Here is a 23,022-nt window from a genome sequence, read left to right as displayed (position 1 = left end):
AAAAAAAAAAAAAAAAAAAAAACTGTACAAGCATCAAAAAGAATAAAGTTAATCTCTATTAACATATAAAATGAAAAGAAAGGCTAAACTGTGCATACACTGTGATGGCATTTAAGGAAAAACAAAGCTAAAACTGCACAGTTCTGCAGGTACATAAGAGAATCCCAAGACAGTCATGCAACACTGGGGAGGCTGACTACTCCTAACCCATACATTTTAATGGTTAATTTCATGTTATCTGAATTTTACCTCATTTTAAAAAGCGTAAGAATTCCCATTCAACGATTATCATTAGCAGTGGTTCCCGCAGGAGGAGATGGATTGATTGGGTGGGGGGAAAGGACTTACTTTATCTGTACTACTGAAAGACTTTACAGAATTACAATTAGTACAAACACGAAAACAAAAAGAAAGAAAATGTGGAGAGAAAAGTTATACTTGAGGAAAGCCATATTTATTTTAAATAAATATGATTATGCAACCAATTCATGCAATCTGACTGCAAGTACGTAGAGAGAAAATTTCTGGAAGTGTGGTTCTTTTCTGGTGTGGCAGCTTGTAGGTGATTTTTATTTTCTTCTTTGTGCCTGATTTTCCAATGTTCTTTGATAAACATATTTTACTCTAATACAGGGTGAACACTAACGTGGGCTGCACAAGTCCTGGCCTTCATCTGAGAGGGCAAGGCAGGTGTGAAGCCCAGAAGCCCTGCGGGAAGGATCAGGCTTGTTTTCTCCCCCAAAACGCCCAAGACCAACATCTTTGGGGAGGCACCACGAGACCGACGTCTGCGGGCAGGTACCATGAGTTTCGGGAAGCTACAATCCACACCACACCAACGCCTTTTCCATCTAAAGACACACTCAACTGCACGGCTAAACTTGGGCCCTGATCCCCAAAATTCTGTCAGTCATAAAGAAACACACATTTACTACAACACGCCTAGGGAGGCCTTCAGAAGACAGCACAGTTTGGTAGCTTCTCTCAATTATCTGTGAACCTCCTTATTCTGCCACAGTAGAGTGTATGGAATGTGCTTTTATTCTAAGAAAAATGTTATGTTCAGCCTATCAATGGCATGCTTCAAAACACAGCCTCAATAAACCCTGAATACAGGGAATCCTTGTGCATGTCGCATAAGCTATGCGAGGGCTCACGTGCAGCACCGCACGGGGCTATGGGGTGCCAAGTGCTCATAGAGGCAGGCAGCTAAGGGGGAACACCTGGGTCAGACACCTGGGCTCAGCTCCAGGCTCCCCCACCTGCCTGCGAGCTTCCTGAGCTTGGCTGAGCCCCAGTTTGCTTGTCGGTAAAAAGCGGGCTGCCGTGACCACCACGAACAGTGCCTGGCGCGGAGTGGGCACTCAGCGGTGCTGGTCCACGTGGAGGAACCCAAGCGGGCACCGTGCACAGTGCCGTGAGGGAAACCCACGTGCCGCCCTGCTCCCGCCACCTTTCCCGGCCCCTTTCACACCTTCTTACTGTGTGGCATTAACACTAGCAGTGTCCACAATACCACAGCAGACACAACCACAAGTGAGGGCCACGAAGACAAGCTGGTAAAAACAAGATGCTAGAAATCTTAGGGCAGAAGCCTTCATCCTGTTGCCATCCTTCATTATGTCCGGTCATTTGAATAATACTGGACGAACGTCCCACGTCCTGGGCATAGGTAGGCTTGGAGTGGGTAAGACAGACCCGGCCCTGCACTCCTGAGGCTTCCAGCACCTCCAAGCACAGCAGAACGAGGGCTTCAAAGGACAAAGTGCCAAGGGCTCGAGAACGAGGCAGCACCCGGCCCGGCCGAGGGTCCCAGCCTCTTCCTGCCTCAGGTGAGAGAGATCCCGGGCCAGGCAATAACGAAGGGCACAGACTCCCAGCCCCTCAGGGCATTGCAGTCCTGCCTGGAAGCCGGAGAGGGGCCTGTGGCTCTGTCTCTCCTGCAGACCTGGGAGGGGGCCCCCGCAGGGATGCCCACACTCTTCCCCAGTCGCCGCTGAGGGAAGCCCAAGGACAGAGGTTGTCCACGTCAGGGGGTTCCCTGCAATGACTGCTGCTGTCCCAGAACAAACCAGAGCCACGTGTCCTTCCCAGACCCGGATGTTCTCCGAAGGCCCCTCCATCACCATAAGCACGGGGCACCAACCATGGGCAATGGTTTCCTGACAGGAACACTGGCATAAACACTTCACAGGACCGACCAGAGCAACGTCCCAAAGCCATTCCTTCAGCACGCATGAACATCCACGCTGCCTTATAAAAATCAGGGTGTGCATCTGAAACTGACTGTAGGTTTAACAGTTTCGTTTACATAGAAACTTTCTTTTGCTCACCTCAAGTCCAAATTTATAGAATTTCAAATACTTTTAGGTACAAAATTACTAACCACATAAAACATAAGCTGAAACAGGACAGGCAGGATGACGCTGATTTGGGGTGTACTTCTTACACTTTCAAGGTATAATTTTGAGTTTAAGTCTCCAAGACAAATACTGCAGACACTGAGGCTTATAGAAAGGAAATATTTAATTTGGACAACACATCTTTTTTTGAGTTTTAAAGGACTGAGACTTACGTTTTTGATTCCTGTCCCTAGAATAAACTCTCGACACAGGCCCGGGAGCTGCGGGGTGCGCTGTGAGCACGTCCTTGCGCTCGGAGAGCATGCTGCAGTTGCTGCAGGAGAAGCCGTTGTGCACAGTGGCAGCAGCGGCTCCCAAGTCCCCGTTTCCCTGAATGGCAGCTTTATTTCCACCTAAAGTTTTTAAACAGTAGATGGTAGATGGAACCTGTTTATCACAGTCTGCAGATACTTAACTAAAACTTCTATTTTGAAAAGTGTATGAAAGTAAAAGAATGAAAATAATTACCTTTAAGATCACCATCATCGTCAAGACCTAAAAAAAAAAAAAAAAACCACACATTTTTGCTTTTGAGCTCAACTTATCAAATAAGAACAAAACCCATTTAAAAAATGTAAAGGTTACAATGGTTAATAAATCAGCATTATGGCACTGGCCACAGTTCATTTCCTAAAATGCCTCCAGATATATGCAGATACCATCTTCCGACTGAAGGTGAAAACTGGTCTTTGGAGAAAATACAGAGAGACGGCAGCACACACAGCACCTGGCCTACGGAGGGAAGCAGAACATGAGGGAAGGAGAGGAATGCCCATCTTCTCACAGCCCGCTCAGTGAGGCACAAGCCTCAGCAGCAGATGCCTCTCTGTTGCCTGGTAACCACTCTCACTAGTTGAGCAAAACAGAACAAACACGAATATCAAGTCTTCTCAAAATTAGCACACATGATCTCTGGAACTAATCTGGATCTTCTAATTGTCTCAAACGGGACAACCAGAACATAAACTGAACGAAGATGAGAGGCTGGGCATCCCTTACCACGCTTCCCTCTCCTTGCACAGCCTTGGGACCCCACGCTCTCCCCAGCCAGGCTGTGGCTCCCACTGCCCAGACCCCACGTCAGCCAAGTCTGAGTGCCAATGCCTCACCCTGCAGCATTCTCTAACAACTCTCTAACCCTGGCTGCTTCATTGCTTAGAGCTTTCTTGGAAACACACTGGTACGTTTTTGGACTTTGTTCAAACATTCTACAAAAGTAATGCATTTATAAGAAACAGAGTTATAAGATTACTACCTGCTGCTTAATCTCCCCATTACAACTAGTCCCTATACGTTAGCATAACCCAATGACAACCTGACAAGGCGCACATGGAAGCAGCTTCCAAGGAGTGTCCTGATCAAATCTGAGGACAAGCCTGAAACCTAACTGATGCTCCTCCCAACCAGTCACGCAGCAAACCCACAACCTGGCCATGGCCTCCTCCCAACCAGTCATGCAGCAAACCGACAACCTGGCCGCAGCCTCCCTCTCCCCAGCATAATCCCTGCAAACCGACAACCTGGCCATAGCCTCCCTCTCCCCAGCATAAACTGAGAGACACTCCAACCGTAGGTGGGGCGATTTGCATCTCCCAGGGACTTACCCCAGAAGTGGTCCACTGTGGTCTGTTCACGAATCCAAGACTCATCCAGTACAGGAGGCCGTCGAGTCACAGCATCCTGCAGGCTGTCAGTGCCGCTGTGGCTGATGCCAGAGGACGTGACCTGCCTTGACACGTGGTTGATACTAAAAGCTGATTTGTTTGTGCTTCTGCGCTGTTTCGCTGTTCTAAGAAGAAAAAAGACAGCAAGTTCATAGATCTTTTCTAGAAAATACAAAATGATTACATTTGACCAACACAAACTCTTCATCTGGGAATAAACACAGTATTTCAAGGCAAGCCCTTTTCCGCTGTAATGAATCAATTGTTAATATAAAAAAAGGAATTTTTAAGCTGGGATCCAAGAACTCCCTCTAAAATTGTAAACACAAAATAGTTTCCAGGTTATTTTGGGCACCATGACCCAAAAGTGGTTAAAAGCTAAAATAAACTAAAAATAAAAAAGGCCTGAAAAGAAAAAAACTGTGATTTATGAATGTAATCCTCCCCTTTTCTAAAAGTGATTTCTAAGTTGCTGGTAAAGATGGAATTGTGTGAAGTACAGTAAGAATAGGTGGTCATAGGCTGGGCGTGGTGGCTCACGCCTGTCATCCCAGTACTTTGGGAGGCCGGGGCAGGCGGATCACCTGAGGTCGGGAGTTTAAGACCAGCCTGACCAACATGGAGAAACCCTGTCTCTACTAAAAATACAAAATTAGCTGGGCGTGGTGGCGGACGCCTGTAATCCTAGCTACTCGGGAGGCCAAGGCGGGAGAATGACTTGAACCTGGGAGGTGGAGGTTGCGGTGAGCCGAGATTGCACCATTGCACTCTAGCCTGGGCAACAAGAGCGAAACTCCGTCTCAAAAAAAAAAAAAAAAAAAAAGGGCAGGGCGCCGTGGCTCATTCCTGTAATCCCAATACTTTGGGAGGCCAAGGTGGGCGGATCACAAGGTCAGGAGATCGAGACCATCCTGGCTAACACAGTGAAACCCCGTCTCTACTAAAAATAAAAAAAAAAAAAAAAAAAAATTAGCCGGGCATGGTGGTGGGTGCCTGTAGTCCCAGCTACTCGGCAGGAGAATGGCGTGAATCTGGGAGGCGGAGCTTGCAGTAAGCCAAGATTGCACCACTGCACTCTAGCCTGGGCGACAGAGACTCCATCTCAAAAAAAGAAAAAAGAAACTGAACATGGAGATCGTCCACAACACCATGTGTAATCTGCAAGATTCCTTCCTCCTTAAACATGTGGTAGGACAGCTGTGGCTCAACTCCCACCACAGGACCACGAGCTTCCAGACCTGAGGGCTGGCACTGCACGTGGAGTGCACCAGCGAAAAGAACTTGAAACATGAATGGCAGAACATCAATACTAAACAACCCACATAGATTCCAGAGTTCCTTTCAGTCTTTATTTACAGCAACACTGCCACTTTATATGGCGGGTTTGTGTGTCTGTACACGCGCGCACACACATATCCTTAAGCTCAAGAGACAGGATGTGGCTTTACAGACCAAAAAGTATGGAAGCTCAGTTTTAACTGGTGTTAGAGATCAGACAGAGAGGAAGAGGGCGATACTCACCTGGCCGCTCGGTTCTTGAGGAAGACAGCACTGCTAGCACCACCGTCGGCACCCACAGCCTCACCATCCCCTAGGGTACATGCTGTCGTGGCCAGGCGCAAACTACGGCGGGACATCCGTGGAGAATCAAATACAGGGTCCAATTTGTGCTCGGTCTCAAAATCCAGAGCATCTGAAGAATAACTGGAACTAGAAGGAAAAAAACTAATCAGAGATAAAGCAGTGCTTATAGCCCCCATTCTGAAACAAAATGAACAAATCAAAACTGAGAGTGCGATGCATTGTGGATTTTCAAGAGCAACTATTACTGGGTGACAACCTCACTCTAAAGCAAATGTATGGTGGCAGAGGTCAGCCAGCATGGGCTCCTGACACCTGCCCCAGCCACTCTCCCTTCACATCAGATGCAGGATAGGACTGTATGGTGGCAGAGGTCAGCCAGCATCGGCTCCTGACATCTGCCCCAGTCACTTTCCCTTCACATCAGACGTAGGACAGCACATTCCTAGATGCTGGGACCTAGCGTCTACAACTCACCCTAAGAACTGCTTGAGGGCATATGCTAGAGCCCTGAGTCCTCACCTACGTCCTCACTATAAACACATCAGAGTGTGTTTCCTAGTCAACACTACGCGGACATGAGATTTAATCCAATACACCAGTGCATATAAAATGAATCCACGCAGGAGACGAGGCCAAGTGACCGAGCCGTCAATGCTCCCCTTCTAAATTTAGAATTTATCCAAAGGCTTGAGACAAATTCAAAACTGCTTTGAGCCTGTGACCAAAAGAAAGGCACTTCCAATACCTTCCATATAATTATTCAATTAATGTAATTAAATAAAAAGATGAGCCAGGCACGGGGTTCACGCCTGCAATTCCAGCACTTTGGGAGGCCTAGGCAGGAGGACTGCGTGAGCCTGGGAGTTTGAGGCTGCAGTGAGCTATGACTGTGCCACTGCACTCCAGCCTGGGTAGCAGAGCAAGACCCTGTCATACGTTCATGACCAACAGTAAGTTAATACAAACTGCTTCGAGTTGCCATACACAATTTAAAAAGAGGTTCTTCTTTAATTCAGAGGCTGAGGTGGGGACGAGAGAGAGACTGCACTAAGCTATGCTGAACATTGACGATGGGTATGAAGCTAGACAGAGTTTCAGTATCATCTAAAGCAGGGTTTGTTTCTAGCGGAATATTTTACACAATTGTGATGCTAGTTTAAGAAAACAATCTGATTTCAAATCAGAACTTGTTATGTAGGTATGGACCAACACAATCACGACTTTCAATTCATCTGTTAACCTCTTTGACTTCTACCCTCCCACCACCACTCAACCTCTTGATCTAACTACTGGGTTTGAAGTTGAGATGAGATCCCTGCTTTCCAACACAAACTGGGAACCCTTGCTGGTTTGGGTAGAAAGGGCGCTGGTGAGGAAGCTGTGTGGAAGGACGCTCATGGCAGTGCTGTCCCAGCAGCAAGACACGGGGACGCCACCCACAGGAGAACGGGCACAGGGACGCCGCCCGCAGGGGAACAGGCATGGGGATGCCACCCACAGGGGAACGGGCAGGCGAACCAGGGCACATTCCAACTACACAACGCTGCAGGGCCATGAGAACACAGGGAGACCTGCACACGGTCACAGAAAGACTTCCAGGTACACTGGTCAACAAAAAAACCCTAGTACCATCCTATGTTAGAATAAATGACAAAATACCACCACATACCGATCCACACACAGACGTGTAAAAGCATGAGAGGATCTTCACGCTGGCTACCACAGCCAGTCAGAGCATCTTCACCCTGAGCTGCACAGCACCAGACTCCTCATCAAGGTGGGCAGCCATGCTTAAATGTCAGGGAGGGAAGAGACTGGGGAAAGGAAGAAGAGCGGGAGGGACCGGGAATTTCACGGCTTTGAGTTCAAAGACTAAAATTTCAAGTCCCAACAGAAAGCAGGCACCCAAGTGAGGAAAGCTCCTGAGTCTCAGCCACTCAACCACAGCATCAGGTGAGCTCAGGGTCCCTTCCAGCCCCCCTCATCACGGCATCAGATAAGCTCAGGGTTCCTTCCAGCCCCCCTCATCCACGGCATCAGATGAGCTCAGGGTCCCTTCCAACCCCAGCACCCACGATTTCATCAGCATCACAGCTCAGGTGCAGTTCAGGAATGTCACAAGCCACCTCTGCTCGCCAGCCTAGGCTGTCCACCCAGCCGCCATCCGTATCACGGTTCCTACAGACAGGTGTGCCCAGGGCCCTGCAGGAGAACACCAGTGTCCAGTGGAGACAGGAGGACACAGATGCTGGCCCAGCACCATCCCAGGACACAACGCAGCCCAGTAGGCTACGGTATTACAGCACTTTATTACCTTTTCTACAATGTTTGGGGGAACACAAAATTTCAAATGGAGGTGTCCAGTCTAGGATGAGAGAGAATTAAGTGACAGAACAAGGAGACAAGACTGATGAAAACGCTGAAGATAAACTGGAGATCTCACCTGTAAGAACATCAGGTTTTAATGTCTTTCTTTCATTAGTTATGCACTGTTCTTTCAAAAATGTGTTATTTAGATGTACTTTGTATCAAGAGACTGAAAAAAAATGGACTCCAATTGAAAACCAGAGACAGATACCAAACATCCCTGGACCCACAGCACCTGCCCAACAAAGGCACACAAGGTTAACTCAGCTCAGGTGTGCCAGACCGAAAGGTGCACAGTCCACGTGTCTGAGACTTCAGTGCTTCAGACCGCTGCTCACGGAGTGTGACGGCTGTGCCCTGACACCAACTCCAATCGCAGACCCCTGCCCGTCCCCGCTCTTCCGGCCGCGGACCCCTGTCCGCCCCAGCACTTCCGGCCGCGGACCCCTGCCCGTCCCCGCTCTTCCGGCCGCGGACCCCTGCCCGTCCCCGCTCTTCCGGCCGCGGACCCCTGCCCGCCCCAGTACTTCCGGCCGCGGAACCTGCCGGCCCCGGCACTTCAGAGCCTCTGTGACCGGGGCCTCAGCTCACAAGGGTTCCCCAGTCTGCTGTCCTGCTGCCCCAGTGGCCTGGCACTCTCCCTGCCGGCACAGGGTGGGCCCGAATGCTTTCTCTCACGCTCCCCCATGTTGCAGGTGCGAGTGCATCATGATCCGTGGTCCCCAGGTCCTCAGGCCATCCATGTGTTGGGGGCCATGTGTGCCCAGCCCTCCGTGGCCTTCTCAGACCCCCTCCATACGCCCCATGTCTGACATCACCATCTCTTCCCTCCACCTCTGGGTCGCTGTCGGGAAGGCCCTGCATTTTTCTTCCCAGAGAAGCCAGATGCCATCAGAAAACTGCCTCCTCCTCGACCCTGCCCATCCTTTCCCTCTGCAGGGGTTAGCTGTATGTGTCAACTTGACTGGGCCTTGGGCGCTCAGATATTTGCTCCAACGTTATTCTGAGTGTATCTGTGAGGGTGTTTCTGGAGGACAGTAACATTCAAATCAAAATCAAAACACTGGGAAAGCAGACTGCCCTCCAATCAGCTGAAGGCCTGGACAGAACAGGAAGGCTTTAGTAAGAAGGAGCTCCTCCTGCCGGACATCCTGGAGCTGGAATGCCAGCTGCTTCCTGCCTTCAGACTCAAAACGGAACATCAGCTCTTCCAGGGTCTTGAGCCTGCCCACCTTCAAACTGGAACTATACCGTGGTTCTCTTGGGTCTCAGGCCTCTGGACTTGGCCTGGAACTTACACCATCGGCTGCTCTGAGTCTCCACTTGCCAACTCAACCTGAAGATCTTGGGCCTTGCCAGCCTCCATGAGCCAATTCCACATACTCAATCTCTTCCTATGCATGTACTCATACGTTCACTCATGTTCTACCCTGACGCACCCTTCCTGCCTGCTGCGATGGAAGAGGAATCCCGAGCCAAGCCTGCATGCTCTGGATGGAGTTTCTCCTGCCCTCCTCTCTCTGCAGGAGACCCTTCCTCGTTCTCCTTCATCTTCAGCTTCTCTCTACTGGCTCCTGACCACCAGCATCTAGACACACGCTTGGCTCACCCCATGGTAAAAAGCAAACAACTTCCACTCAGAGCCACACCTCTCCACCTCCCCCAGCAGCCGACTGGTTGTAGCGCTGGCCAGTCTCCGCTCGCTCCTTGCCTGGTGGAGGCTTGAAGCAACTTCCGCCAGGCCCCCCGACCTCCACAGATGAGTCACCCCATCTTCCTGACCGTATAGCAGCATCTGCCCCTGCTGGCAAGTCCCCCCTTCTGGAAACTCTCTTCTTCTGGCTTCCACAATCAATACCCCCATGAGCAGCTGGATGGTGTGACCCTCATGTCTCCAGCGCCCCTGGATCTGAGCGTGGGCGGCAGCACGTTGGGTCCGAGGGTTCCGGGAAGCATCCTCCTCTGACCCTGAAGCTCAAGGCCACCATCGCCAATGGCTGGATTTTACTGCGGCTGGGTTCAGCTGACAACATCCATCAGCCTCAGTGCTATCAGAGGAGACACGCCAGACAGCACAGACTCAAGATGGTGACAGGCAGCTACATCCCGTAACACCATCTGTCACAGAGTCACGCCAATAAAGAAATAAACCAAAAAATGACCACACTTCCAGACTTAACTACCAGTTGACAAGAATTACAGATTGAGACTTAAGAGGGAAATCACCCAATGTAACATGAGGATCCTGTTTAGGCTAATTTTTAAAAAATTAATTGTGAAAAAAAATTCAAGGATCTGGGGTATTGGAACACTGACTAAATACATTAAGAACCCCTTTAAATGACTGGGATGATAGTGGTATTTGGGTTATTTTAAATATATCATTATCTTTTTTTTGAGATGGAGTCTCGCTCTGTTGCCCAGGCTGGAGAGCAGTAGCATGATCTTGGCTCACTGCAAGCTCCACCTCCCAGGTTCACGCCATTCTCCTGCCTCAGCCTCACTAGCAGCTGGGACTAAAGGCGCCTGCCACCTCGCCCGGCTAATTTTTTGTATTTTTAGTAGAGACGGGGTTTAACCGTGTTAGCCCGGATGGTCTCATCTCCTGACCTCATGATCCGCCCGCCTCGGCCTCCCAAAGTGCTGGGATTACAGGCGTGAGCCACCATGCCCGGCCAAATATACCATTATCTTTCAGAGACTGGCTTTAAATAATCCAGTGAAGTTCCAGGGGAACGTGGGAGGAAGTGTTCGGGCCCACCCTGTCCCAGCAGGGAGAGTGCCAGGCCACTGGTGCAGCAGGACAGCGGGCTGGAAACCCGTGAGCTGAAGCACTGAACCCGCATGCATCACTGTCGAAGCCAGTCACCGGCAAATAGGCTTGTCACTGTTCTCTCAACGTGCATATTGTCATTTTCCAAAAGAGAAAAAAAAAATTATTTTTTTTTTTGAGACGGAGTCCCACACCATCTCCCGGGCTGAAGTGCAGTGGTGCAATCTCGGCTCACTGCAACCCCCACCTCCCAGGTTCAAGCGATTCTCCTGCCTCAGCCTCCCAAGTAGCTGGGATTATAGGCACGTGCCACCACACCCAGCTAATTTTTGTATTTTTAGTAGACACGGGGTTTCACCAAGTTGGTCAGGCTGGTCTCAAACTCTTGACCTCAAGTGATCCACCCACCTCGACCTCCCAAAGTGCTGGGATTACAGGCGTGAGCCACTGTGCCTGGCCCCCAAAAAGAGAAAAAAATTTTAATTAAAGAAAGTGAGTAGCCAGGATGCTGGAAGATCTTTTCAGTGTTTACTGAAATTGCTAAGAATCAAGGTGAGGGTAGTGACGGAGAGAGAAAGCCATCAGGAACAGCCGTTCCACCTTCCGACTATGCAGGGAGGGCTGAAAGACAAGGAGAACTTTCAGAAAAGAGGCCAGGGCTACCAGAGGCCTAAGGAAAGGAAAAAGAGAAGAGCGTAAGGACCCAGTGTAAGGCTGGTCAGCTGCGGCAGCAAGAGTTGCGGGACGCCAGCCCAGGACCAGGTGGACCCAGGCACTGATGTCCAGACCAGCCCTGAGGCCCTTGCCTCCAGTCTCCGGCTGTGCACCACAGGCCTCGACTCACGCGAGGCGGCTGGTCCTTCCCTCTGGTCCTGATCCAGAGCTGGGCCTCCCCAAAGCACTCCGGCCATCTCCTGAACAGCCCCCAACCTCTATCCTGCAGCAACCTCAGAGAGCATCCCCCCTTTAAAACCTTTCAGGGGTTCCCAGTCCCCAAGAGTCCAAATTCCCAGCCCAGCCTACACCATCCGGCCAGCCCCTGCCCACCAAGAATCTAAATTCCCAGCCCAGCCTACACCACTCCTGCCAGCCCCTGCCCACCTTCCCCCTGCATTTCCCACTCCAGCTGCCACAGAGGTCTGCCCACAGGTCTCACTGAAGGAAGGCTGTGAATTTCAATGAAGTTAAGTGTTGCTCTCCCAAGGTAGAGAAATACACACAGGCATTTTTAAAACTCTATTTAAAATAGGTCAGAAAAGCAACAATAAATGACCATAAATCACTGTTTCATGCTGCACGGTCTGAAGGAAGGAGCAGTCTCCCTGAGCTGGCCTACCCGTTCTGTTCTAACCACTACAGGACTTTTACAAAACAGAGTGTTGCTATGGAAGTGTGACGTGACCTAGAATTGTGAATTAAAAACTCAATCATCAAATGTGAGATCTGACTAATGCTGGTAAGAAGTATTTTTCTTAAAATATTTTCTAATTTTCTTACAGTTTCAATTACATTTTCACTCTTTAGAAGATAAGCCACTGAGACCGGGCGTGGTGGTTCATGCCTGTAATCCCAGCACTTCGGGAGGCTGAGGCGGGCAGATCACCTGAGGTCAGGAGTTTGAGATCAGCCTGGCCAACATGGTGAAACCCCATTTCTACTAAAAACAGAAAAATTAGCCGGGCATGGTGGCCGCATGTCTGTAATCCCAGCTACTCCAGAAGCTGAGGCAGGAGAATTGCTTGAATCCAGGAGGTGAATGTTGTAGTGAGCTGAGATTGCACCACTGTACTCCAGCCTGGGTGACAGGGTGAGACTCTGTCTCCAAAAAAAAGATAAGCCTCTGAAAAAATTACACAAGCATTTTCCTGGTGCCTTAAACATCTGCTTGGGTGCACAAGTTTTTCAACCTGCTGATCAAATCCTGGCCTGTCTCATTGTATATTTTCCTTTGGCGCTGAAACATCTGCTTGGTACACACACAGGTTTTCCAACCTGCTGATCAGATCCTGACCTGTCTCGCTGTATATTTTCCCTGGGCGCTTGATTTGATTTCATCAAACGCAAGCTTCGTTTCAGTCACCCTTTCTACCTAGTAAACTGCAAACACAAGGGGCAGGGCCAGCACCTCTTCAGACTCAAACGTCTCTCGGTTTGAGTGGATCAGAATATGAGTAAAAGCAGAAAACTCAGTCTCAGACAAAAGTTGTGTTCTTGAAACCTTGAGCTTCAACACTATTCTATGATGCTTCCTTTCAAACGGGAAATAATTTTCCAGGTTACTTCTGTTAACTCAAAAATACCAAGCCACTGATACACATCACAAACCCCAGCCATCACCACAGAGACTTCTCCAGATCACCACCGCCTGGGTGGGGTTGAAGCCAGCACGCCATGTGTGATGACTAACCACCCAGTCACCAGGATAAACAGATTCGGAAACGCAGCTTTCAAAACCACCCTAAAGCCGTAAGATACAGTTTACCAGTTTTTTTCACCTTCAAAATACAGCATGCAGTCAGCAGTACTATCAAGTTCCTGCTAAGGTCCACACCACCACGGCAGCAAGTGGGCATCGCAAGGCCAGGCCCCCACGTGCAGGTGCACACTCACCTGAGCGCATACGTGTAGCCCGTGTTCTCCGGCACACACTGGGGAGGACTGTACATGTGAAGCCGAGAAAAATCCATGTTCACCACTTCAAACCATACTGCAGAGGGCGGGAAAGAAATGCAGAGTGTTTAACGAGCGGGAAATCCAGGGCAGTCCTGTCTTAGTCAACCTGAGCCGCCTACATGCAACTCAACTCAGGTCACCATCAAAACTCCCAGGCAACACAGCCAGCAGCAGTGTTTTCTAAACAGAGGAGACAAGTGTTTCCATAGTCACAAGCCCAGGAACACTTCTGTAGTATCTAGTCCCCTAATATAGCCTGAGAAAAAGACCTGGGGAGCCCTAAAGTGACTGACTCATGAAAACGGGGGCACCTTCCAAGAAACACTGAGAGAAACTCAGAGCGCTCTTCAAGATGTTTTTAAATCCTCTGTGTCAAAATGTTCTCAGTCTTTTGAAATCAGCTTTTATTTTATTAACTAAAATAGAACAACCTGCTACTCCGTAGTCAAGCAGCAGCGTACATGTTCCTAGATGGCTGAAGCTCTCACAAGCATCTCGGAATCAGAAAAGAAACTGCAGGGTGAGTAATAAAAAAGTTTAAGGCACTATTTACGCTTTTTTCCTCACCAAAAAACAGGTTATTTTTTAGGTTAGACAGTGGTGAGTGTATTGTTTCTCAGGCTGTCATCTAGATTTCTTTGGAATGACTCACACCTTCCTCTGGCTAAAAATATTCACATGCACACGCCCTGCCTTTTTAAGAAGTCCTCATAGTAGCAAAGTGAGTCGTAGTCAGCTATTGAAATATCTGAGGAAGATATAACTAAAAGAACATCCTGGACAAAACATACTTTTGTACAAATGACTGAGCTCCATAAACCAAGCCAAAAGTACTTTAATTCATACTACCTTCTTTGAAATAAAGTACCACAGAAATAAAGACCACTGTTTACATGTAAAAATTGTACTACACCCATAAGTATCGACAAGCATGACGAAACTTCTGCATTTCAAAACACGTTTCAAAATTCTTCAGTTCTTTCCAGGGACATCCAGCCCAGTACCCAACCCAGAACACAGGCTCGGCAAGTATAATTCACACTTGTTTGGCGTTCTATGAACTTACGTTTCAACAGCTTTTTGCAAATACAACTAACTGTGATCAGTTACACATAATAGTTAATATCTGTTTAACTCTCTCTCTCTCCCACTTGTCTACCTACTTTAACCAACACCTAAATCTAGATTCAATCCATGTGCAGAGGAGCCCGGCACAGGAGCAGGGCCTTGGTCTGGATCCAGTGTAGGCTACCCTCGCCCTACACACCATGCCTGGGCTCCTGAGGCGCACAGGTCTGGTCCGGCAGCCTCTGCAGAACCCAGCCCCACCCAGCAGCAATGCAACAATGGGCTCTGCCTGCACTGCCAAGCAACAGCCCAAGGCTGGGCTCGACGAATGTCCACTCCCGCTCCCGCCATGGGGGGACACTGGGCTAACGCAGTGTTTCTATGGACGCCCACTCCTGCTCCTGCCCTGGGTGGGGGGACACTGGGCTAACTCAGTGTTTCTACAGACGCCCACTCCTGCTCCTGCCCCGGGTGGGGGGACACTGGGCTAAGTAATGCTATGGATGCCCAATCCTGCTCCTGCCCTGGGTGGGGGGACACGGGGCTGAGTAATGCTATGGATGCCCACTCCTGCTCAGATGTTGGGCTAATTTAGCAGTAAGTCCATTAGGACAGCCAGGCCAGAGAACAGGAAAGCAAGGAAGACAGGGATGGTAGGGAAAGAGGTCACACTCCAGGTTCAGCAGGTGCTGAGGGAAGTGCGGATGTGGAGAGTCTGTGATTACAGACCCTTAATCTGTCTTCATCACTGATTTCATTTTTATAATCACATGAATTTTAAGTTTACGTTCCCCGGTGAAATGCATCTATGTATAAAACACGCGGAATCTATCATTTTCTCTATTTCCTACACTTTGAAATGAGGAAACAGGGCGCCTTACCCACCCTGATGCAGTCCTGGCCTAATGACACCTGTCCAGGATCAAGGGAAATGTCCTGGCCGTTATCTCTCAGCTGAGAAAAAAACCCCACCCTGACAAGCGCCAAAGGACAGGCTCATGCCAGGCAGAACCTTGCAAGGCAGCGGCAGCAGAGGCTGTGACAATGTGCCCCGGTGTCCCCAAGGCAGGTGCTCCGCGGGTTCCCACATGCGCCACAGGCCTGCTGCCAGGTAAGAGGCTCCCAGAGTTATCCAACTCCCCTCCTCACCCTGCAGTCTCATTCACTCCCTCCTTCCCCCTTAACAGACCACAACATGGATCAGGAAGATTTTAAACTTCATCCTTAGCCCTTTACAAAACCAAGTATTAAATTATAGGATAAAATAAAATGAAGTCAAAAAAGGATTAAATGAAACCGCGCACCTCAGGCAATGCCTGACAGGTGACAAGCACTCAGGCATCAGCTGCGGTTATTTTGAGGAGTAAAGCGATGGGGCCGATGTTTTAAACTTTTAAAAAGAACAGTTATTTTTCTACTGGGTAATCAATTCCTGAAACGAAAGATTTGTTCACCCTGCCCTAAATGAAAGGCAAAGGTTCACCGATGAGCCCCACAGCTGGGACTTAGCCAGCAGGCGGGAGCCCCCAGCCCTTGCAGAGCTCGCCAGCACACCTGCAGGCCAAAGCATGGTTCTGAGACCAGCTCTACTGGCCGCCAAAGAGTACTCAGCGTTTTCACAACACTGTTCCCAGTCTCCATTACATCACTGCTAATTAAAACCGAAATGTAACATTAGAGCCTTCCTATGTGAAGAGGAGGCTGCCTTGGTTGCCTGTCTGAGAGACTCAAGGAAGATGTGTTTTCCATTTATAATCTGATCTGCAACCACACCGTAAGTGAAAAATGGACCCAGGATGTTTTCGATGGCATCAGAAGAACCTGGAAAGAATCTGAAGTTGACATTCTGCATAGATGTGCTGTCTTCAGGCATAACACTCCTGCCGGCATCCGTGTCTCCCTGGCTGCCCTGCCCTGAGTGTCACGCCTGGCATGGCCTTGTGAGAGTAGTGTTCTTCACAAGTGTGTGTCCCCTGGCCTGGTGGAAAGAGACAGACTAGGCCGGGCGCGGTGGCTCAAGCCTGTAATCCCAGCACTTTGGGAGGCCGAGACGGGCGGATCACAAGGTCAGGAGATCGAGACCATCCTGGCTAACATGGTGAAACCCCGTCTCTACTAAAAAATACAAAAAACTAGCCGGGCAAGGTGGCGGGCACCTATAGTCCCAGCTACTCGGGAGGCTGAGGCAGGAGAATGGCGTGAATCCGGGAGGCGGAGCTTGCAGTGAGCTGAGATCCGGCCACTGCACTCCAGCCCGGGCGACAGAGCGAGACTCCGTCTCAAAAAAAAAAAAAAAAAAAAAGAGACAGACTAACTGGTACCCAGCTTTGTGCAGGATGCTGAGATAGGAGCTGGGTGTCAGAAAGCCCTGGGGGTGGGTTCTCAGGCTGGCCGGCTCAGCACAGTGTGCACAGAGGGACTGTGGGAAGATCCCTGCTGGTCCTCCTACGAGATGGCTTCTGCAGGATGGATGGGTGGAGAGCCATCGACACTAGAAAGGCACACACCTTAGGAGATGGCGGCCAGGAGTGCCTGTCACCCAGACAAAGTCTCTCCCTTTTATCTTGTGTTTGCTGGTGGCCAAGAGAGCTTACAAGTTCACAAACAGAGGAAAAGTAGAGAGAATCTGTTTAGACTGCAAACTTTGGTTTCAAACCTATGGCTTTCGTTTCTTTACAAATATATACATCCAGCCGGGCACGGTGGCTCATGCCTGTAATCCCAGCACTTTGGGAGGCAGAGGCAGGCAGATCACCTGAAGTCAGATCACCTGAAGTCAGAAGTTCGGGGTCAATATGGTGAAACCCCTCCTCTACTAAAAATGCAAAAAATGCAAAAAATCAGCCAGGCGTGGTGGTACGTGCTTGTAATCCCAGCTACTTGGGAGGCTGAGGCATGAGAATCACTTGAACCCAGGAGGCGCAGGTTGCAGTGAGCCAAGATTTCAGTGCACTCCAGCCTGGGTGACAAAGTGAGACTCCAACTCAAAAAAACAAAACAAAACAAAACAAAAAACTAGGTGAGATTCTTAAGTTATACTAAGTTTCTCTTTTAATACCATTTACCTTTTACAGTATACAATTTATATTATATGGTAGACATGAAAATATACAGCTCAGTTTTTTTTCTTGAATGCTTCAGTAAAAAATGGATTTTAGATTTTAGTCCTACTCTCCATGTCATTTGAGTCTACTATTCAGAAAGTCTGCACTAATCTAGTAATAATTCAGAGAACATGGTTGAAAAATCTTCATGTAAAGCTGAAAACGGAACAAAACTAAATGGGTCTGGCCAGGCATAGTGGCTCACGCCTGTAATCCCAGCACTCTGGGAGGCCAAGGCGGGCAGGCCGATCACTTGAGGTTAGGAATTGGAGACCAGCCTGGCCAATATGGCCCGTCTCTAGCAAAACTACAAAAATTAGCCAGGCGTGGTGGCACGTATCCGTAGTCCCAGCTACTTGGGAGGCTGAGGCATGAGAATCGCTTGAACCTGGGAGGCGGAAGTTGCTTCTGAGAGTTGCCACATGAGTGTGTGTCCCCTGGCCTGGTGGAAGGAGACAGACTAACTGGTACCCAGCTTTGTGCAGGACGCTGAGATAGGAGCTGGGCATCAGAAAGCCCTGGGGGTGGGTTCTCAGGCTGGCCGGCTCAGCACAGGTGTGCACAGAGGGGACTGTGCTGAGATCCACCACTGCACTCAAGCCTGGGTGACAGAGTAAGACTCCATCTCAAAAACAAAAACAAAAAACAAACCCTGAGAGTTCTGAAATAAAATCAACACACCATCTTAAGACATACTATCAGCTCTAAAGAAAACTGGGAAGGGCAAACTTGAATGCCTGCGGGCAGCACTTCCCTTCAGCCTAGGAACAGCAACTGTCAACACTGAGTCGATATTTTCTAGGAGACATAAACAACGGGATCTGCTGCAGAGACACCGTTTACAGACATTAGCACAATGCTGTAAGCTGCATTTCCTGTGCCCCAGCGTTGCTCACTGACGACATGGACTGACACTGAGAGGGAGCCCAGTGAGACGCAGCGTTCCCATCAGAAACATTGCAGGTGGGGAACCTGCCCACACGGATCCTGCAAGCCCTGGTTTAAAACGGCAGCCTACCTCCTGAAACAAGTCACACCTACGACTCAAACCTGCAAAACTCTGTCAGTCTGTCACTGATCCTCGGGGGGACACACAGGCCCCTCCTCCCAGAGTGCCATTTGCCACAAGCCCGACGTCCACAGGGACACCCGGAGCTGCAGCCCCCAGCCTCAGCGGGGCCCGCTAGCTGTGGACGCCTGCTCCACCCGGCTGGGCGGCGATGTTTCTTTCACCAGATCCTTCCCTCAGGGACCTTCCCGAGAGACACTGAGGGGGGCATGATGAGCACACAGTCACACACACTCGCTCAATCCTCGCCCTCGCTAATCCTTAAGCACCCCAGGCCAGGGTTGTCAAACGGCAGCTAGCCTGACATCAGGCAGTTCGTTTCTTTGTTCTTTCTTTCTTACATATGTATTTTAAGACACAGGGTCTCATTCTGTCACCCAGGCTAGAGTGCCAGGGGCGAGATCACAGCTCATTGCAGCCTCCATCTCCTGGGCTCAAGTGGTCCTCTTGCCTCAGCTTCCCACAGTGCTGGGACCACAGGGGCGCGCCATGGCACCCGGTTAATCTTTTTATTTTTTTAGAGAGTTGTCCAGGCTGGTCTTGAACTCCTGGCCTCAAGCAATTTTCCTCAGCCTCCCAAAGTGCTGGGATTACAGGTGTGAGCTACCATGCCCGGCCCGGTTTGTTTCTTAAGTCCACTGTAAATAATTACTTAAAACTGGTGGATCATGAGGTCAGATCGAGACCATCCTAGCTAACACAGTGAATAACCCCATCTCTACTAAAAACACAAAAAATTAGCCAGGCGTGGTGGCGGGCGCCTGTAGTCCCAGCTACTCGGGAGGCTGAGGCAGGAGAATGGCGTAAACCCAGGAGGCGGAGCTTGCAGTGAGGCGAGATCGCACCACTGTACTCCAGCCTGGGCAACAGAGCGAGACTCCATCTCAAAAAATAAAAATAATACTTACCGTAATAAATATTACTTTCAAAAAGAAATTTCATCTTCATTTGTGAGGCAGGACAGGCAGCCAGTCCTCTGGGGTCCAACTCAAGGTCTCCCACTGCCTTAGCGGTGGTGTGGACACATTCGCAGGGGCTAGAAACAGAACCTGCTCCTCGGAGCACCCAGGCAGCGGACGCACCAGCCAGTGGAGCACCCGGCCCGCGGAGCACCCAGCCAGCGGACGCACCTGGCCAGCACCTGCCCGCTCCAGGCTGCCTCCCAGCACACCCATCAGCAGCAAAGCCATATATGACAGATAGTTCCTAGTCAAGATGCCATGTTTCTTCACTTGTTTTGGAAATGATGAAACAACAGGAAAAGATACGCAGGCCCATTTAGCCTGTACATCAAGAAAACAGCTTTGCATGTCAAAGAAAATGACTTCTTCCAGAAGACCGATTATCACATGCGTACATCTCCTTATGGTAAGGGCACTGGATCTTTTCAATAAAAACCCCATTTTCTCTTACAAAAAGGTCGTCATCACAGTGTTTCAGCAAAAGCCCAAGGCCAAATCATTTAGTTTATACATATTACTGCAAAGGGTCTAGGAAGACAGAACTATTAAATAAATAGTTTTTTTTTTTTTTTTTTTTTTTGAGATGGAGTCTGGCTCTGTCGCCCAGGCTGGAGTGCAGTGGCCGGATCTGGGCTCACTGCAAGCTCCGCCTCCTGGGTTCACGCCATTCTCCTGCCTCAGCCTCCCGAGTAGCTGGGACTACAGGCACCGCCACCACGCCCGGCTAGTTTTTTGTATTTTTTTAAATAGAGACGGGGTTTCACCGTGTTAGCCAGGATGGTCTCGATCTCCTGATCTCGTGATCCGCCCGTCTCGGCCTCCCAAAGTGCTGGGATTACAGGCTTGAGCCACCGCGCCTGGCTAAATAAATAGTTTCATTGTATTTGCTTCAAACCTAGAGTGCACAAAATGTCCTTATAACCAGTACGATCAGGACCGCCAACGAAAAGTCTCCTGGAAGAACTCATCTCAGCCAGTGGCCCTCAAGCAATGATGTGCTGAAGCCACACTCAGCATCCTCCTCCTACACAGCCAGTGCTGGGTCTGGACCCAGAGGTTCACACAGCTTTCACGTGCATTTCCTTAATTATCAGGGACTTGAAACATCTTCCCATGTTTCTCAGCCAGGTGTATTTCTCATCCCGTGAGGAGATCTGTCGTTTTCTGTTTTACAGGACCACATACACGTAAGGATATGAATCCGCTACACATGCCAGGGATACTCCCGCCATCCTTAACTTCAACCAGGTGACTTTGGCCACACCATGTCTGGTCTTTCCCTTCCCTGACTCACATCCTGCTTCTTAGAAAGACTTTCCCTAAGCCAAGAACACAAGAATGGTCTGCAGTGGACTCTCCTACTCTTACTGTTTTGACTTTTACACTGCAAGCCATTAATAATTCATGTAACCCATCTGTAAATGCTGTTTGTACACAAGTATCGTTTTATTTCCTGTTGGGCGTTTCCGCCTGGACGGCCCACACGTCAGGCAGGTTCACAGGTCCAAATCATGCCCCGGGCCTGCTCCTCCCTCTCCTGGGCACGTGCCCCATGCCCCCTCTCCATTCCCGCCCTGACATGCCACCTCTGGCTGGCTCCCTGCAAACGCCCTGACCGTCTCCCTGGCTCCAGTCTTGCCTTTCAAGCCGATCCTTGAGACAACCACCTGAATGATCCATCTACAGAGAAATCTGCCTACCTTGTTCACACGGACTCCCCCCGTGGCTGCCTGCACACATGGCCCTGGTGCAAATGCTGCTACTTCTCCCTCCTCACTTCCCATCCATGCCTTAGGATCCACCGTGGCTGCAGGGCACCCTCTCCTCCCCACCCATTTATATGCCGCTCCTCCACTCTTTCCTTGCAATGAGAGTCCTCCTGTCAGAGGTGCCCTCCTATTTTCTGACCCCCTTCCGCATCTCCTTGGTCTAGTTATACCCCAAACTCTGCCTAGCTAACTTCTTCTCACACTTAATATTCAGCAGAGATACCACCAGCAGGAAGCCCCCATGGGCCTCATCCTACCCCAGTTCCTGCCAATTCCAGCACTCACTGGTGATCAGCACTAACACAAATGGTAATGATTATTTCTTACTGAGTCCTTCTCTCCAAGTGGCCCCTGAACTCTGTGAGGGCAGGAACTGTGCCTCCTTCACCTTCAGCTCTAATCCCTGCTTGCAGAACAAGTGAATGCTGCAAGTGCCTGGAAGGGGGCGCTCGCCACACCACGCACCATGCTCACTTGGCCACTAAGCTGACAATCCTCCCGTCTCCACTACTCTCTACTCCTTACCTGATTACGCTCCGGAAAAATCCTGTACAGGAATTTGTACGTGGTCACAGGGCCACGTGTGGGAATTCATGCGTGGCCAGAGGGCTGTGTGTGTGCAGGAATTCACGGGTGGCCACAGGGCCATGTGTGGGAATTTGTGCGTGGCCATGGGGCTGTGTGCATGTAAGAATATGTGCGTGGCCACAGGCCGTGTGTGTGCCGGAATTCGTGCGTGACCACAGGGCCATGTGTGGGAATTTGTGCGTGGCCACGGGGCCGTGTGTGTGTGCCAATTCATGTGCAGCCATGGGGCCGTGTGCTTGCGGGAATTCGTGTGTGGCCACAGGGCCATGTTCGTGTGGGAATTCGTGCGTGGCCACAGGGCCGTGTGTAGGAATTCGTGGGCGACCACGGGGCTGTGTGGGAATTTGCAAGCGGCCACAGGGCTGTGTGTGCTGCGCTTGGGCCTCTCATTCTTCCTCCCGCCGCGTCCAGGCCTTCACATGCTTCCTCGTCTAACCCAAACAGGTGTGTCAGCTGCTCCATTCCCATGGTAATTGGGAACAGCAGTCTCAGGGTCCTACACGTGCTGGAATACACATCCACACCACATCCAGATCACCCTTCTAGCGCTCTGTCCTTCCCAGCACTAGGCACTAGGCTCGAGGTGAATACGTTTCAGTTTGTAGCAAGTAAAGACATAATAAAGTCATCTGTTTTTCATATTGCAGATACAGCTCACATCTTCCAATAATATTAAAAATCAAAATAGGCCAGGCGCGGTGGCTCAAGCCTGTAATCCCAGCACTTTGGGAGGCTGAGACGGGTGGATCACGAGGTCAGGAGATCGAGACTATCCTGGCTAACACGGTGAAACCCCGTCTCTACTAAAAAATACAAAAAACTAGCCGGGCGTGGTGGCGGGCACCTGTAGTCCCAGCTACTCGGGAGGCTGAGGCAGGAGAATGGCGTGAACCTGGGAGGCAGAGCTTGCAGTGAGCTGAAGTGAGCTGAGATCCGGCCACTGCACTCCAGCCCGGGCGGCAGAGCGAGACTCCATCTCAAAAAAAAAAAAAAAAAAAA

General features: G+C 50.0%; 1 protein-coding gene across 11 annotated transcripts in view; it reads right to left on the bottom strand.

Moving 5' to 3' along the window:
- The window catches only part of SUN1 (Sad1 and UNC84 domain containing 1), a 59,615-nt gene that overhangs the window by 30,536 nt on the left and 6,057 nt on the right, over positions 1–23,022 (bottom strand). For 2 of the 11 annotated variants that reach the window (XM_017894091.1, XM_017894100.1), the window contains exons 1-6: positions 19,613–19,963; positions 13,401–13,497; positions 5,588–5,776; positions 4,007–4,191; positions 2,871–2,897; positions 2,576–2,755 (exon numbers count right to left, since the gene is read on the bottom strand). In XM_017894091.1, coding sequence (XP_017749580.1) covers positions 2,576–2,755; positions 2,871–2,897; positions 4,007–4,191; positions 5,588–5,776; positions 13,401–13,497; positions 19,613–19,652 — 718 coding nt within the window. In that variant the 5' untranslated portion in view covers positions 19,653–19,963. Of the gene's footprint in view, positions 1–2,575; positions 2,756–2,870; positions 2,898–4,006; positions 4,192–5,587; positions 5,777–13,400; positions 13,498–13,894; positions 14,070–14,529; positions 14,553–19,612; positions 19,964–23,022 lie in introns of those variants that run through there. The other 9 variants (XM_017894138.1, XM_017894142.1, XM_017894135.1 and 6 more) reach the window with 8 other exon arrangements.

The sequence above is a fragment of the Rhinopithecus bieti genome, unplaced genomic scaffold, assembly GCF_001698545.2.
Source record: "Rhinopithecus bieti isolate Rb0 unplaced genomic scaffold, ASM169854v2 scaffold_1017, whole genome shotgun sequence".
NCBI classification, from domain to species: domain Eukaryota; kingdom Metazoa; phylum Chordata; class Mammalia; order Primates; family Cercopithecidae; genus Rhinopithecus; species Rhinopithecus bieti.
Note: the sequence above shows the minus strand (reverse complement) of the source record. Positions and strands in the feature narration are given on the sequence as shown.